General features: G+C 38.7%; 1 protein-coding gene across 1 annotated transcript; it reads left to right on the plus strand.

Annotated features, from left to right (window-relative positions):
- The first annotated feature begins 1,067 nt into the window (after positions 1–1,067).
- Positions 1,068–12,978, plus strand: asrgl1 (asparaginase and isoaspartyl peptidase 1). Its single transcript, XM_062994798.1, has 7 exons — positions 1,068–1,128; positions 2,425–2,633; positions 2,716–2,858; positions 5,805–5,959; positions 6,255–6,376; positions 9,934–10,044; positions 11,422–12,978. The coding sequence occupies exons 2-7, from the start codon at positions 2,447–2,449 to the stop codon at positions 11,622–11,624; spliced, it is 921 nt and encodes a 306-aa protein (XP_062850868.1). The 5' UTR covers positions 1,068–1,128; positions 2,425–2,446; the 3' UTR covers positions 11,625–12,978.
- Positions 12,979–17,639: the final 4,661 nt, after the last annotated feature.

Below are 17,639 nucleotides of genomic sequence, written 5' to 3' on the forward strand. Positions count from 1 at the left end.
GACCCCAAACACACCTCTAAGACGACCACTGCTTTATTGAAGAGGCTGAGGGTAAAGGTGATGGACTGGCCAAGCATGTCTCCAGACCTAAACCCAATAGAACATCTTTGGGGCATCCTCAAGCGGAAGGTGAAGGAGCGCAAAGTCTCGAATATCCGCCAGCTCCGTGATGTCGTCATGGAGGAGTGGAAAAGCATTCCAGTGGCAACCTGTGAAGCTCTGGTAAACTCCATGCCCAGGAGAGTTAAGGCAGTTCTGGGAAATAATGGTGGCCACACAAAATATTGACACTTCAGGAACTTTCACTAAGGGGTGTACTCACTTTTGTTGCCGGTGGTTTAGACATTAATGGCTGTATATTGAGTTATTTTGAGGGAAGAATAAATTTACACTGTTATATAAGCTGCACACAGACTACTTTTCATTGTGTCAAAGTGTCATTTTGTCAGTGTTGTCCCATGAAAAGATATACTTAAATATCTGCAGAAATGTGAGGGGTGTACTCACTTTTGTGATACACTGTATATATATGGATAGTAATCACATCTGTATAGCATTATGTTGCACAGAGTCTGCACTACTTGTCACTTTTACACACTTGTTCACTTTAAATTGCTCTTTTTAAATTATATTGTTCATTTTTCTAATTTTTCTACACTTTACATTTAAAAAGATTTCTATATTTTTTTGTATAATATATATTTTGACTATTTTGTAGTTTTTGTAATTACTGTGGCTGAGCAGTCACAAAAGCATTTCACTGCCAGTTGTACTGTGTATGACTATGTATGTGACAAATAAACCTTGATTTGACAGCAAATCTATTAGTTGTTTTTTTTTTACATATAGAGTATGTGCTTGAATGTGCTATATTTGCTTTATGCATCTCTATTTTTATGTATACGTTAATGTTTTTCTAATAAATTAATTACATTGATTTTGGATCATTATTAAAATATAAATGTAAATAAGTATTCAATAGTACAACTTTTAATTTGACACATGGTCACTCTCATGACGTAGGCGTGACGTAATCTGCAGGGGTAGATGATCAGTGTTGAAGTGCAGGAGTTTCTGTAGGATCTGTCTCTGTGGGTGTTCTGTGTCCTGTGATTTCAGCTGAGTTTGGTAAGACAGTCGCACGTTTTAATGACTGAACTTTGGCATGTGATGTGTGATTATCATCATTATTACATTTATATTTAGGTTTGATCATGACGGTACATTTAACTGAGTAAATCGTTCTATCAGTAGTTTCTTATTAGTGTTTGTGCACATGAGCGCGCTGTGATACAGTTCAACAAGCCAATAATGTAAACATGAATCAGATTCACGTAGTAATTTAATGTAATCCATAATAAAACTACTGTTTGATGCTCGATCACATCCGGTCTGTTTATGTTTATTTTAGATAAAGCTTTTCGGATCAAATTAACAGTTCTAATTTATTTATTTATTAGGATTTAATGTCATGTTTTACACTTTGGTTACATTCATGACAGAAACGGTAGTTACCTTACTTACACGTCTTTGGACTGTGGGAGGAAACCGGAGCACCCGGAGGAAACCCACGCAGACAAGGGGAGAACATGCAAACTCCACACAGAAAGGACCCTGACCGCTCCACCTGGGGATCGAACCCAGGACCTTCTTGCTGTGAGGCGGCAGTGCTATGAACAGTTCAGGGTAAACATCAGAATAACAGCTCTCCATCCCAGTAATAGCATTTAATCATACAAATTATATTTTAAATTAACATTTTAAAGACTTTTTACACTATATGGACAAAAGTATTGGGACCCCCCTTTTAATTTTTGAATTCATGTGTTTTAGCCATAACAATTGCAAACAGGTGTGATGATTCAATTATATAAAGAAAATTAGATGGTTCCATTTTTGCAGCAATAATTTAGGGAAGACCCTCATCTCTTCCATCATGACTGTAAAGAAAAACTTTTTTAAGAAACTGTTTTAAAGAAACTCCAGTGACCTGCACAGAGCCCTGACCTCAGCCTCACTGAACAGCATGTCAGTTGAGGCTTTCTTGACCAACATCAGTGCCCAGCCATACAACTGCTCACAGCATGAGACAGAATGGGCATAGATTCCCACAGATATAATTCAACATATTGTGAGAAGCCTTTTTTGAAAAAAAAAAAAAAAAAAAAAAAATCACATAGTGGTCACTCTGTTTTAATACCATTTGATTTTGAAATGTGATGTCCACCAAGCTCATGGTTAGGTGTCCAAATACTGTTGGCAAAATATTGTTTATAAACTGCATAAACACTTAAAGTAAAAAAACAAAAAACATATACTTTTATGTGTTTTGTCTTTTAAAAAAAGAAATAATATCTTTCAGTAAGCAAGTAGCCTAAATAAATGATTGCATCTCAAGTGTGTGATTATATTTTGCCTTTGTAGGTATAGAGACACATCTGTTCCCATGTTGCCTGTTGTGGTAGTGCATGGTGGTGCAGGATACATCCCCAATGAGAGAGCTGAGCTCTCCTCCGCCGGGGTGCGGGAGGCAGCAAGGCGTGGTTATGCCATTCTTCAGTCAGGAGGCAGTGCCATGGATGCTGTGGTGGAATCGGTCACTATTTTAGAAAACAACCCAACATATAATGCAGGTATTATTAAGAGATGAAAACAGTTTTTTTGTAGATCAGTGCTGGACTGTTGGTGTTTATTGTTGGTATTTGTGTGGCTCAGGTCGAGGGTCAGTGTTGAACGTAAAAGGGGAAGTTGAGATGGATGCTCTGGTGATGGACGGACGAACTTTAGCCAGTGGAGCTGTGTCTGCTGTTAGGAGAGTTGCTAATCCGATTCAGCTGGCCAGGCTGGTTATGGACAAGGTACCATTGTAAGAGTTGAAATCCATTGTTATAAAATGCCATGTGACACTTTTTTATATATGCATGTTCAATGGGGTAATTTACCAGGTAGGGATTATGTGTAAAAGTACCTGGGTTGAAATGCTGAGTTCAACTGTTCATTATAAACACACCTTTAAGTCACCTTATCTGTAAACAATAGCTGATACAGTCAAGTCAGGGCAGCTGTAGCTTAGTGGGTAAGACACTGGACTAGTAATCAGAAGGTTGCCAGTTCAAATCTTACCTCTGCCAGGTTGCAACTGTTGGGCCCTTGAGCAAGGCCCTTAACCCTCAATTGCTTAGACAGTATACTGTCACAGTACTGTAGGTCACTTTGGATAAAAGCATCTGCTAAATGCTGAACACGTAAATGTAAGTCAGATGAAGATCAATTAATTAATCAATTTTTATATCGCTTTCCGATTCTGGGTTTAAAAACCTTTTAATAACCATGTCAAGGGCAACAGTGGCAAGGAAGTAATATATTATTATATATGAATAAATGTCATAAGGAAGAAACCAGACTCAGCAAAGTATGAGGTAGAATGGTCAGGTAAAAGATCTGCTGAGATGGATCACAGTAAATAGATTCATCACAGCTCAACAGAAGATATCTCAACCTGGGTGCTGTGAAGCAGTTAGAATCAGATCTGGTGCGTCGCTTCTGACTGTTCAATAAACAATTTGTCTTCTTGGCGGCGCTTTGAAAAGGTCAGCTGCAAACCGGGTCAAAGTTCTATCAGATCAGATCGAACTTTGAGCGAAGCAGAAAGCTGTAAGAACGAGCAGTAAATGTTTAAGATAGCACAGCAGCAAAGTAAACGGCACCGCCTCACTTCATAGGAAAACAACGGCACAGCGGGCACAGAGTGTTTACAGCATTTTATGTGAAAGCTTACAGATTAAAAATATTAACAAAGAAACTCATCCAAGTTCATCAGGAGAAGTCTCAAACCTTTAGACCAATAGCATTAAAATTTTACCATACAAACAACTATAAGGAAATCTACCTCATTACCCCCCAAAAAACTGCTTAAATTCTTGGAAGCACTATCACCTAAAAACGACATGTAAGGTATGAAGAAAATACTCTCTAAATAAATAAACTCTACACCAGGGGTCAGCAATACGGTGCCCGCGGGCACCTGGTCGCCCGCAGAGACCACGTGAGTCGTCTGCAGGGTATGTTCTAAAATAGCACTAGTGACTATAGAGCTCTGTCTAAAAATTGTATTTGTGTTGCAGATCTTTTTGAATCAATAACACTTGCATTGATGTAGATTTAAAAATGACAATACTGAACATAGCATTTTAAAAATCATTAACATTAACATGATCAGACTCTTCATATATATGAATATTTATAATAATAATAATAATATAATTGAAGGTGAATCGTGCAACTTTATGTTATTCAGAAAGTTTGTATCAAACAAGTAGCCCTTCGTATTATTTAGTACCCTTGAAGTAGCTCTCAGTCTTGAAAAGGTTGGTGACCCCTGCTCTACACCCTCATAATCACACAAACACTCTAACCACTATACACACAAGAAAAGAAAGCAAATCGACCCCCTACACTGATGTTTAAAGACAGCCGTTTTGATGTATAGCCATAGTAGCTGACATGGCATTAAGAATTAAACAACACAAACAAACCAATAGCATCAGACAGTTGTAATGTTATCTTGGTGTCTGGACTTAATAAAAGATCTGAAGTGTGTGTTCAAAAAGGGAAGTCCATAAAAGAGGAACCAAGATTGCAAAAGACAGAGGAACTTTTTAAAGTAAATAAACGGTTAAGAACCTCAAGTGAGTAACAGCATTGTTAAATATTAATGCTTAGTGCTTGTGTGGCTACTTAAAAACAGGTGGTTATATCTAGTACTGACTTTTTACTCTAATTTTGTTAATTTTTACTAAGGTAAAAGGTAATGAATACATGTAATATTGTAAGACGGTGCATGTCTTATCCCAATCTTGAATATTATACAAACTAGGGATGTAACGATACACTCTACCCACAATGCGATGCGATTCACGATACTGGGTTCACGATACTATTTTTTCCAGATTTTTTAAACTGAAATTGAAGAGAAATTATGAGAAAGTTTCCTTTTATTATTTCTCCTAAAAAATAAAATAAAATACTGTATTTGTAATTATCTTTTCTTCATCTAATTTCTGAGGTAGGTACAAACAATTTTGAATTAAGCCCAATTAGGCAGAAATCCCCCGAATCTGGCAACCAGGTGTTTAGTGCCAGTGATGTCAGCCAGGCGAGGTGAATAGCGCCAGTGCCCTCTGCTGTTTAAAGTGAATATCGATTTGAATCGTGGAATTATTGAATCGGTTATTAACTGCCTTGTGGTGCATCGTTACATCCCTAATAAAAACTAATTTTTATAATCATGCAAGCATTTACAGTGTAACATTCTGATTTAATTAAGGTATCATAAAACAGAATAGTGAAAGCTCTTTTTTGAAGTATTGTTTTGATTGGTCAGCTAACCAGACAGACACGCATTACGTTTATAGAGATTTTTTTATAGATACAATTGATTCAGTGTGAAGTACATGGTAAAGTATGCAGGTTCGAATCTTAGGCTGGGGTCATAAATAAAGAAGGCACATGGTGTTAAAAGTTAGGAAGGGCATCAGGTATTGTGCCCAATCAAACATGGGTGAGTCAGTAACACTTTGTTTTAGACCGTATTATATTCTGATTAAACACTTTTTATTTTATTTGTAAATGCAAATGTAAAACAACACATGGACACAATAAAGCTCCGTTAAAATTATGTATAAAATATCATTATAGTATTGAACTATCAGCTCCTGGATGATTCCCACCTCTAATCATTTTGGTTAAAAGTTTATTCATTTATAAGTTAATACAACAGAAATAGCTTACATTTGTTATTGCAGACGAAGCACCTGTGTCTGACTGCAGAGGGGGCTTCCAAGTTTGCTAGAGCCATGGGCGTCCCTGAAGTACCTGAAGAGTCCCTGATCACCGACTATTCAAGGATGCGTTGGAAGCAGAACCTGGTGCCGGGTGCCAATCCAGTGGAGAGCCAAATGTGAGAATATGTATAATATAAAATGTGATCAGCTACAACAAAGAAAATAATACAGTGATCTAGTATAGTTATAGATTTACATGTACATGTAAGGTATCTGCAATGTTTTTGACACAAATTTCTTTAATGTCTAGCTTTATAGCATGACCTTTTTATTCCTTGATGATTATGTTTGACTATAGCTAGTGACTTCTTGTGCTCATGTACATAGGACTATTTTTAAAGTGCCTGCTTTAATAATGCATGCTGTTCTAGTTGACTGACACTTTGTATTTTATTTGAATGTGTCCTACAGGGGCAAGATGGGCACGGTAGGGGCAGTAGCTGTAGATGCAGAGGGAAACGTGGCCTGTGCTACCTCTACAGGAGGCATGATCAACAAAATGGAGGGTCGTGTTGGAGATACACCATGTGTTGGTAAGATAAAATGGTGTAGCCAAATTACTACATTTACATGTATGGTGTGTAGCAGATGCTTTTGTTCAAAGCAACGTATGACCTAATACCATGTTCACAGCATAAAATGTGATGAGTGATAAGCCAAAACATTGGGACCACTTGTCTAATATGCTGTCAAAACAGCTGTGACCCACAAGACATTTAAGGAGGTTCTGTGTCAAGTCTGCAGTTTGTGTGGTGCAGTTGTCCTACAGTGCATCCTGGTTCCATTTCTCACACAGGTAAATAATACACACTCGGCTATATAGGAGAAAACAGGCTTCATCAGATCAGTCGACCTTCTGTTGATCTGATGTCCAGTTCTAATGCCTGTGTGCCAAATGTAGGTTCTTTCAGTGGTGGACAGCAGTAAGCTTGAGCACTTTGGCTACCCTGCAGCTACGCAGCCATTACACTGAAGCATATCATGCACTCTGTGACAAATTCACATCATCACCAGGATTGAAATTCTCTGCAGTTTGAGCTACAGTAGCTCCTCTGTTGGTCTGTACAAGAAACCTTATTCTTCATATCCTGTGGCATTAGTGAGTCTTGTACGCCCAACAATCCGTCAGCAGTTTGTGGCTTGTTTCTCCTTGGATCATTGTTGGTGGGTTCTTACCACAGTTCCATGTGACACCCCTTGCTGTTTCAGAGAACCTTCAACCTAGCCGTTTTGCCATAATGATTTGACACGTAGCAAAGTCTTTATGCCTCATCATATCTGTTGCATTTAACATGACTAAATCTGTTGCATGTACTATGACTAAAATGATTGGCTCAACATTTTCGAAGAAGCTGGGATATGTGAACTCTATTGTACTCTACATATGTACAGTGTATCACAAAAGTGAGTACACCCCTCACATTTCTGCAGATATTTAAGTATATCTTTTCATGGGACAACACTGACAAAATGACACTTTGACACAATGAAAAGTAGTCTGTGTGCAGCTTATATAACAGTGTAAATTTATTCTTCCCTCAAAATAACTCAATATACAGCCATTAATGTCTAAACCACCGGCAACAAAAGTGAGTACACCCCTAAGAGACTACACCCCTAAATGTCCAAATTGAGCACTGCTTGTCATTTTCCCTCCAAAATGTCATGTGATTTGTTAGTGTTACTAGGTCTCAGGTGTGCATAGGGAGCAGGTGTGTTCAATTTAGTAGTACAGCTCTCACACTCTCTCATACTGGTCACTGAAAGTTCCAACATGGCACCTCATGGCAAAGAACTCTCTGAGGATCTTAAAAGACGAATTGTTGCGCTACATGAAGATGGCCAAGGCTACAAGAAGATTGCCAACACCCTGAAACTGAGCTGCAGCACAGTGGCCAAGATCATCCAGCGTTTTAAAAGAGCAGGGTCCACTCAGAACAGACCTCGCGTTGGTCGTCCAAAGAAGCTGAGTGCACGTGCTCAGCGTCACATCCAACTGCTGTCTTTGAAAGATAGGCGCAGGAGTGCTGTCAGCATTGCTGCAGAGATTGAAAAGGTGGGGGGTCAGCCTGTCAGTGCTCAGACCATACGCCGCACACTACATCAAATTGGTCTGCATGGCCATCACCCCAGAAGGAAGCCTCTTCTGAAGTCTCTACACAAGAAAGCCCGCAAACAGTTTGCTGAAGACATGTCAACAAAGGACATGGATTACTGGAACCATGTCCTATGGTCTGATGAGACCAAGATTAATTTGTTTGGTTCAGATGGTCTCAAGCATGTGTGGCGGCAATCAGGTGAGGAGTACAAAGATAAGTGTGTCATGCCTACAGTCAAGCATGGTGGTGGGAATGCCATGGTCTGGGGCTGCATGAGTGCAGCAGGTGTTGGGGAGTTACATTTCATTGAGGGACACATGAACTCCAATATGTACTGTGAAATACTGAGCAGAGCATGATCCCCTCCCTCCGGAAACTGGGTCGCAGGGCAGTGTTCCAGCATGATAATGACCCCAAACACACCTCTAAGACGACCACTGCTTTATTGAAGAGGCTGAGGGTAAAGGTGATGGACTGGCCAAGCATGTCTCCAGACCTAAACCCAATAGAACATCTTTGGGGCATCCTCAAGCGGAAGGTGGAGGAGCGCAAAGTCTCGAATATCCGCCAGCTCTGTGATGTCGTCATGGAGGAGTGGAAAAGCATTCCAGTGGCAACCTGTGAAGCTCTGGTAAACTCCATGCCCAGGAGAGTTAAGGCAGTTCTGGGAAATAATGGTGGCCACACAAAATATTGACATTTCAGGAACTTTCACTAAGGGGTGTACTCACTTTTGTTGCCGGTGGTTTAGACATTAATGGCTGTATATTGAGTTATTTTGAGGGAAGAATAAATTTACACTGTTATATAAGCTGCACACAGACTACTTTTCATTGTGTCAAAGTGTCATTTTGTCAGTGTTGTCCCATGAAAAGATATACTTAAATATCTGCAGAAATGTGAGGGGTGTACTCACTTTTGTGATACACTGTATATATGACAAATATAGGCATTCCATCCACCCTAGATTATCATTATCCTTATTTAGTACCAATATGTGGTGTTGGGATGTTGCATTCAAACTTATGATCATGTTTGATGACACCTGAACCCAATGAATGTTATCTAGGCGGGGACAGTGGTAGCCTAGTGGGGGTACAGTGGTAGCCTAGTGGGGGACAGTGGTAGCCTAGTGGGTAGAGCTTTGTGCTATCAACCAGAAGATTGGCAGTTCAAATCCAGGCTCTACTATGCAGCCACTGTTGGGTCCTTGAGCAAGACCCTTAACCCTGTCTGCTCCAGGGGCACCGTACGATGGCTGACCCTGCGCTCTGACCCCAGCTTCCAAACAAGTTGGGATATGCGAAGAAAGAAATTAATTGTACTGTACATCTGTATATGTATATATGACAAATAAAGTATATCTTCTTCTTCTTTAACTAGTAGAACTGGATTATTGATTATTGATTTATTTCACTAATATAATCTTGTTGCAGCTTATGTTGTGGATGACGAGCTTTTGTTACAAGAATCACCACAACAGAAACTGATCATAAAGAGTTAGTAAATGACTAAAATCAAAGTGGTGCAGAGGTTGTCCATTGTTGAGCTGCTCAGGATGGTGCTGAGTTGATAATTAACTTTTATAGGTTTAGTTCACCCAAACAGCATAGTCATACATCAGCCATCACTCATTCATAACTTTTTGGTTTACTCATCAAACCTGTTTTTCCATGCATTGCAACACAGTTATGTTTAATCAATGTTTTTCTATAGTTTAAATAAGGGGAAACATCCATAAAAGAGTGAAGTACTGTCATCTACTGGTACAAAAAAAGAAGTCTTAGTAAAGCAACGTAACCTTCCATTCATTGTTATTTCACTGGGGAAATATAGAATGGTGTACTACTATCCAAAGTGCATTACTATATTAAAACTTAATTTCATGCTTCATATTTTGAACAAAATATATCATACAGAGCTTCCAGCATGGTCCATTTTGAACATTTGTTGTCATATAGGTTGAGCACATCTAACTGTTTCTTTTTCAGGGTGTGGAGGCTATGCTGATAACCAGACTGGGGCTGTATCACCCACTGGGCATGGAGAAGCCATCATGAAAGTCTGTCTGTCCCGACTTATTCTCTTTCACATGGAGCAAGGTACAGTATAACCTGTACAACCTAAAACATTTCATAATGTCAATGTATTTACTGCAAACAGGTATATACTGTAGTACTGACTAGCACACTACACTTCTAGAGGTAGAATCTAGTTCTGCCTGTCTATCACAGCTAGTGTGACACTGATGCCTTCCGATAACTATTGTTTAAACCATACTTTATTCTAAAGTGCATTTACAGTGCAGAAAAAGTCATTCAGGAGAGCAGAGTGTGGTTTGAGATGGATGTGGAACATAAAGAAATTAAATCTAAAAGAACATTTTCTTATAAAATGCTGATCATGTCTGAGTATTTTTTACAGTTAAAGCACTTATTGAGTTTATAGGGATTTACACACCATGCACAGTATTACTCTATAACTCTTGTAAACTATTTAGTAAACATATTGGGTTGGTTTCACAGACAGGGATTAAACCTAGTCCTTGACTACACAGCATTTTGAATGGAGATTCAACTGGTCTCGTGAATAGCATTTAAAGCACACTATCCACATTTACATGCAGTCTGATAATCTGTTAATACTCTGACTAGTAGCTTGGAAACGTCATTTTGGATCAGATTTTTTTGTAGGGTGCATGTAAACTGAGATTTTCATCAGATTGTTGAGTAGAGTGTAGGTCTTAACCTGTAATCGAATTCAGTTCAGTCAGTTTGGAGAAGATCTTTGCATGTAAACATAGCCACTGTATAGGTAGTATCCAGAAATTCACTTAAGCAAAGTTTGCCTTTTATAACCATAAATGTAAATCACATAATCAAAGCATTAACTGTCAGGTTGGTGTAGCATTAGGAAAATCACAGTTTCCAGAGTATGGTTGTTTTTTTAAAGTTTAAGTTAAACTTTTGCTTATGTTTTGGACAAAACACACAATGCATAGCCAACTTTTGTGACTTTTCTCAAATGGAAGTGTAGTTGGGAATTATAGCTGGCTCAGCGAGAAAAGTTCCCATGTGATCTGTGGTGTAAATGAGTTTCACACTGGGCTGCTTGCTGCCACACTTAGTATATTGTCTTCTGAAGTGTGGCAGTATTTTAAGAACCCAGAGGACCAGCCACGGGCCGTGTGCAGAAACTGTCAAATGGACTTCCATTTTCAGGAAAATCTACTAACACAAAATGTCACTTTCAAAAATAGAAAAACTGTTTTTAATCACTATTTGAGTGTTGCAAAATGTGCTGAGTAAATATAAAGTGGAAAAAAGATCTATGCGAAGGTAAAGGTCGTGGAAGTCTTTGTGGATGATTATCTGTTAGTCATGAAGGGCTTACAGGTCATTTTTTTTCTTTCGACTTCTCATTACTTTTCTACTCTAAGTATTTCTAGTCATGTGAATAACAGGCTAACTGTTTTGTAGGAAAAAGCCCAGAGGAGGCGAGCGACATGGCCCTGACCTACATGAAAGAGCGGGTGCATGGTCTGGCTGGTGTGGTGGTTGTGGACCCTAAAGGTGCCTGGGCAGCTCGCTTTAGCAGCAAACAGATGTCATGGGCTGCAGCCCAGCAAGGGCAGCTCCACTATGGACTGTACCATGGAGAGGACCTCACTGAGCCTGTATAGTGACACTCACCATGAGCACGATCATGTACACTCCACAAAATCTTAAAATGTTCTTAACACAATCATAAATGAATTGCACTGTTAGGCCAAAGCTGAACTTGTTGTATTGCTGTTTATGAAGGCACAAAGCTGCTACCTGTGTGGAACTGTTTAGGACTGATTGAAGCAAATTACGTGGCATTCCTGTGTCAATGCAAGTCAACCTGAAAAACCTCAAATAATAACAGAGCAGGGATAGCAGTGTTGCACCACATGGTGTGTGATTTTTAAATCATAAATTCTCATATATTTTTCAACTCATGTATTCTCGAACTGATGGAAGAACTTAAAGCCATTAGGTTTATCAGTCAAACAAGAGAGATTTTCCTGAAATGTTAATGCTAATCCACTGTTGATCTGGAGGATGAAGTGTTTTTGCCTCTGGGATCTCATGTTGACCCATTTCTTATTTGTTTCCAAACTATTTTGTTTTCTTTATCCAATGGATAGTGAAATTCTATTATAGAAATACGTCCATAGATTTGTTTCTCTAATAGTTTTATGACCCTAAACTTAAAGCTGTATGATGTAATTTTAGCTTTAAAAACACAAAGAGAAATGTGGCTGACAATCACTTTAAAAAGCCTTTAACTGTCATTTTTGTAGATGAATACTGACTTAGAAATCATACATAATTGGTCTTATTGGACAAACCTGAAGATTTGACTTGATACTAAGATGTTTCTCAACATGGCACAGGAGTAATGCTGCTTTTTCCATATCCACCAAATGTATGTAATGCAGCTTTAATGTTTATTATTAAACACTATTCCAGAAGATCAGGGCATAAAAATAACTTTCAGTGAACCTCTATGCAAGAGGATTTCTTAATTTCCTTACTAGCTTTTGATGCGAACATAACTGATGTTCAAACAGCTTAAAATAGAACATTAAGGTGAAGTTGAAAGTTTACATACACTTTTAAGAAACATGCATGTCATGTGTGCTTTACAATTTTACTGATTTTTGTAAATGTTCTTTGTTTTCCCATGTCTGCAAGGGTTTCCTGTGACTACTTTGTTTTCTCTCTAAATGTTGGCTGCTCTAAATTACCCGTAGGAGTGAGTGGGCATTTGTTGACCTGCAGCTGCATTGGCTGACCATGTCCAGTGTGTTTTGTTTTCCTCCAATGCAGCCTGTGTTTTTGGAGACAGTTAGTCAAAAAAAAAAAAAAAAACTGAACAGACAGACATGTTGATAAAGGATGGGAAAACTATAATGAAATAATAATGATTCTAAATGAAGAACAGCATTGTAAATGGGAGATTCATTGCTTTTATTTTATTTATCAGAGATTATAATTACTGTATCAATATCGTTGGTGTAAGTGTGATTATTCTGCCATCTGCTGGACATAATTGTGCATTGCTCACTACACATACTGCTATTATTGTATTATTTTAAATGCACAATTGTTTTTTACTTTAAATGATGTAACTGTTAATTTTCACTAAATAAATCAAATTAATTTAGTCATTATATTGTTATTAGAAAGCTACATAGCAAAATGCACGCCATAAAACAGTGGTGTTGATTGTTGTACTGATTGTTGTCCACCTCCACCAGATGGAGACAAATAGCATTAGCTATCGTGAGGAAATGCAGTTTGTGTATCAGGCTGCAGTCTTAAAGCAAATGCAGGGTTATGTTTTTTAAAATTATTATTACTTTATACAACCCAACTAATTGCAAACTTGAGATTGCTATTCTTTTATTTTAAAATGTTTATTTGTGCATGTTATGCTAATGGTTTAATCTTGGCTAGCCCTGACCGAAAGTGAAGATCAGATTCAGGTTGTTGTGTGGCACCTCAATGGACCTGAGTCAGGTTCCTCTAATGACTGAGCTGGCTTACTCTGTATACTCTGCTTTCTTTCACCTCCCAAAATAAGCAAGTAGGTGGACTGGCTGCTCTGAACCTTTCCAAAGTATCGAGCAAATGGGTGAAAGTGAAGAATCAAAAGAGCTCCTGAATTGTTGGCATCCTTGGTAAGATTGGTGTAACAATATAATTGAAAACTTTAAAATTAAAAATGTATATTCTTATTTAAAAGTTATTAGAACCTCTAACGCATTTAGTTCTGTATGTAAGCTCCCTTGACCAACATAACAACACTGTCTTCTGAGACTGGAGAATACAGACATCTGAGAGCACTCCTCAGTACAGAATCTCTCCAGTTTCAGTCTTCCTGAGCTCCTTCTGTGAAATCTCCTCTACAGCTCACTCAGCTGTTTTTCGGTGTGGTTGAAATCAAAGAGCTGTGATCATGTGCTCATTTATCCACCTTTCTGTGGTTTTGGATTATTGTCCTGCTAGAAGATACAATCCAACCCTGACTCAGTTTTAGGTTATTGGCAGAGGCAGCCAGATTTTATTAATTTAAACTCCTGGTACTTCATTGAGTCTGTGGTGTAGATCTATCTATCTATCTATCTATCTATCTATCTATCTATCTATCTATCTATCTATCTATCTATCTATCTATCTATCTATCTATCTATCTATCTATCTATCTATCTATCTATCTATCTATCTATCTATCTATCTATCTATCTATCTATCTATCTATCTATCTATCTATCTATCTATCTATCTACTGTCCACTCTATTAGACACTCCTACCGAGTTGGTCCACCTTGTAGATGTAAAGTCAGAGACGATCGCTGATCTATTGCTGCTGTTTGAGTTGGTCATCTTCTAGACCTTCATCAGTGGTCACAGGACGCTGTTGGCTGGATATTTTTGGTTGGTGGACTATTCTCAGTCCAGCAGTGACAGTGAGGTGTTTAAAAACTTCAGCAGCCCTGCTGTGTCTGATCCACTCCTACCAGCACAACACACACTAACACATCACCACCATGTCAGTGTCACTGCAGTGCTAAGAATGACCCACCACTCAAATAATACCTGCTCTGTAGTGGTCCTGGGAGAGTCCTGACCATTGAAGAACAGCATGAAAGGGAGCTAACAAAGCATGCAGAGAAACAGATGGACTACAGTCAGTAATTGTACAAAGTGCTCCTATATGGTAAGTGGAGCTGATAAAATGGACAGTGAGTGTAGAAACAAGGAAGTGGTTTTAATGTTCATTGGCTGATCAGTGTATGTCTTTTAAAGTTCATGGAGTTTGGTTGTTGTCAGTCTATACCTTAGTTAAACAGGAAGTCATGAATGACTTAGGGATTTAGGTCATGAATTACATGAATTATTATCTAAATACTTAGAACTACCACAAAAGTAAAATGTAAATTAAAACACATTGAAGTTAAATGTTGTTTGTTGGGTGAGTCATTTTAATAACTGTGGTTTGGTTTAGTATAAAAATGTGTTTTTTTTCTGATAGAAGGCTTTGCATTCTTTGGTAAAAGAAGAAAAATAAAATAAAAAGAAATGTATCATAAAATTAGATTTAAAAGCCAAAGGAAGCTCTTTTACTAATTATTCTAGTTATACCGATTAAATTTGATGTTATTGTGATCCACTGATAGAGGTTACTGTAAGTTACTGGTCTCTGAGCTGACCTCCCTGAGCTGACGGTGCAGTTTAACAGGTCTGTGCTTGTTGTGTCAACACAACCAGCTTGGTTGGTGCTTTTAACTGTGATATGAGACACAATTAAGACAAAACCAAAAGCAGTCTCTCTACCCACCTGCCCTCATTCAGTTTGTGTTCACAATAACGCACTGCTTATGGGGGTACATTAAACAAAACTTAATGTTGTTTTTCACATTTGCACAAAACTCATTTCATAAGGTCGTGACTTACTTTCCTTGACATGCCCTTTTTAAAATGCATCAGAGTCCCTGCTGAAGGGCAACTTGGGGATTTTGTAAAGATTAGCACAATATCCTGGTATACAGTTGTTTTGTGCATTCTTTGACATGCACATGTACGCTTCAGTTGCTAAATAAATGTGGCTTGATCTTACAAACACATTTTGCCAAACACACTGATTGAACGTTGATTAGTTATTTACAGACCAGGGCGTAAACGATGTTTGAACACTTTTGAAATGTAGCAAAGCAACCCCAAACCATGCTGCTACCACCCTTTAACTCCACGGCCACTATTAGAATTGAATAAATAAATGCCTTAGTAATTATTGTCTGCACATATTTTATTAGATGGTTTAGGCTCTGTAGTCATCTGTTCATGGAGCATGATCTCACATGTTTTTGGTAGAACTTTACCCCATGTACAGGAAGCATTTAATCATTTTTAGTGCAATGGTTTTCTCAGTGGTGTTCCTTCATTAAATCTGTTTTTGCGCGTTTTCAAACAGTGCCACATGAATATGGACTTTATCAAAGCCTATTTTTTTCTTGTTACACATTAGTTCTTCTTTACTTCCTTTAGCATTGCATGCTGTGCTTCTTAATTCTTTGCAGAACACCCAGTCACAGAAAATGCAACAGTACTAAATTACCACTATGAGTAACCAGTTTGTCTAAATGTTGATTAATGAACACCCAGGCATTTATGGGCCCATTAAGGCCTATATTTCATAGAATTGTACTAAAAATCTATATCTTGATCAACGCAAAATTCAAATTAATGTACACTGTATGGCCACACGTATGCAAAGAGCTGACCATGAGCGAGTTGTTCATGTCATTTCAAATCCGTTAACATTAATACAAAGACCTTTGCACAAGATTTTGGAGAGTGTCTGTGTGAATTTGTTCCCATTTTAGTCAAAAGAGCATTTCTGAGCAAAAAGGTCTTGCAATCAACATTCAAATTCATCCAATAGGTCTTCAGTGAGGTTTAGGTCAGGCTGTGTGCAGGCCACTAGAGTTCTTCTATACCAAACATGTCAAACCATGTCTTTATGAACCTTGTTTTGTGCACCGGGGGCAGTTATGCTGGGACAAACTGCTGGAACAAAGTTAAAAGCATATCATTTATTTTGTATAATTGATTTTATACACCTTTTAGCAATGGGTGTGACCCAATAATTAGGAGGGGTGTCAGCTTATCTACAGTGTATCACAAAAGTGAGTACACCCCTCACATTTCTGCAGATATTTAAGTATATCTTTTCATGGGACAACACTGACAAAATGACACTTTGACACAATGAAAAGTAGTCTGTGTGCAGCTTATATAACAGTGTAAGTTTATTCTTCCCTCAAAATAACTCAATATACAGCCATTAATGTCTAAACCACCGGCAACAAAAGTGAGTACACCCCTTAGTGAAAGTTCCTGAAGTGTCAATATTTTGTGTGGCCACCATTATTTCCCAGAACTGCCTTAACTCTCCTGGGCATGGAGTTTACCAGAGCTTCACAGGTTGCCACTGGAATGCTTTTCCACTCCTCCATGACGACATCACGGAGCTGGCGGATATTCGAGACTTTGCGCTCCTCCACCTTCCGCTTGAGGATGCCCCAAAGATGTTCTACTGGGTTTAGGTCTGGAGACATGCTTGGCCAGTCCATCACCTTTACCCTCAGCCTCTTCAATAAAGCAGTGGTCGTATTAGAGGTGTGTTTGGGGTCATTATCATGCTGGAACACTGCCCTGCGACCCAGTTTCCGGAGGGAGGGGATCATGCTCTGCTTCAGTATTTCACAGTACATATTGGAGTTCATGTGTCCCTCAATGAAATGTAACTCCCCAACACCTGCTGCACTCATGCAGCCCCAGACCATGGCATTCCCACCACCATGCTTGACTGTAGGCATGACACACTTATCTTTGTACTCCTCACCTGATTGCCGCCACACATGCTTGAGACCATCTGAACCAAATAAATTAATCTTGGTCTCATCAGACCATAGGACATGGTTCCAGTAATCCATGTCCTTTGTTGACATGTCTTCAGCAAACTGTTTGCGGGCTTTCTTGTGTAGAGACTTCAGAAGAGGCTTCCTTCTGGGGTGACAGCCATGCAGACCAATTTGATGTAGTGTGCGGCGTATGGTCTGAGCACTGACAGGCTGACCCCCCACCTTTTCAATCTCTGCAGC

The sequence above is a fragment of the Trichomycterus rosablanca genome, chromosome 5, assembly GCF_030014385.1.
Source record: "Trichomycterus rosablanca isolate fTriRos1 chromosome 5, fTriRos1.hap1, whole genome shotgun sequence".
NCBI classification, from domain to species: Eukaryota; Metazoa; Chordata; class Actinopteri; order Siluriformes; family Trichomycteridae; genus Trichomycterus; species Trichomycterus rosablanca.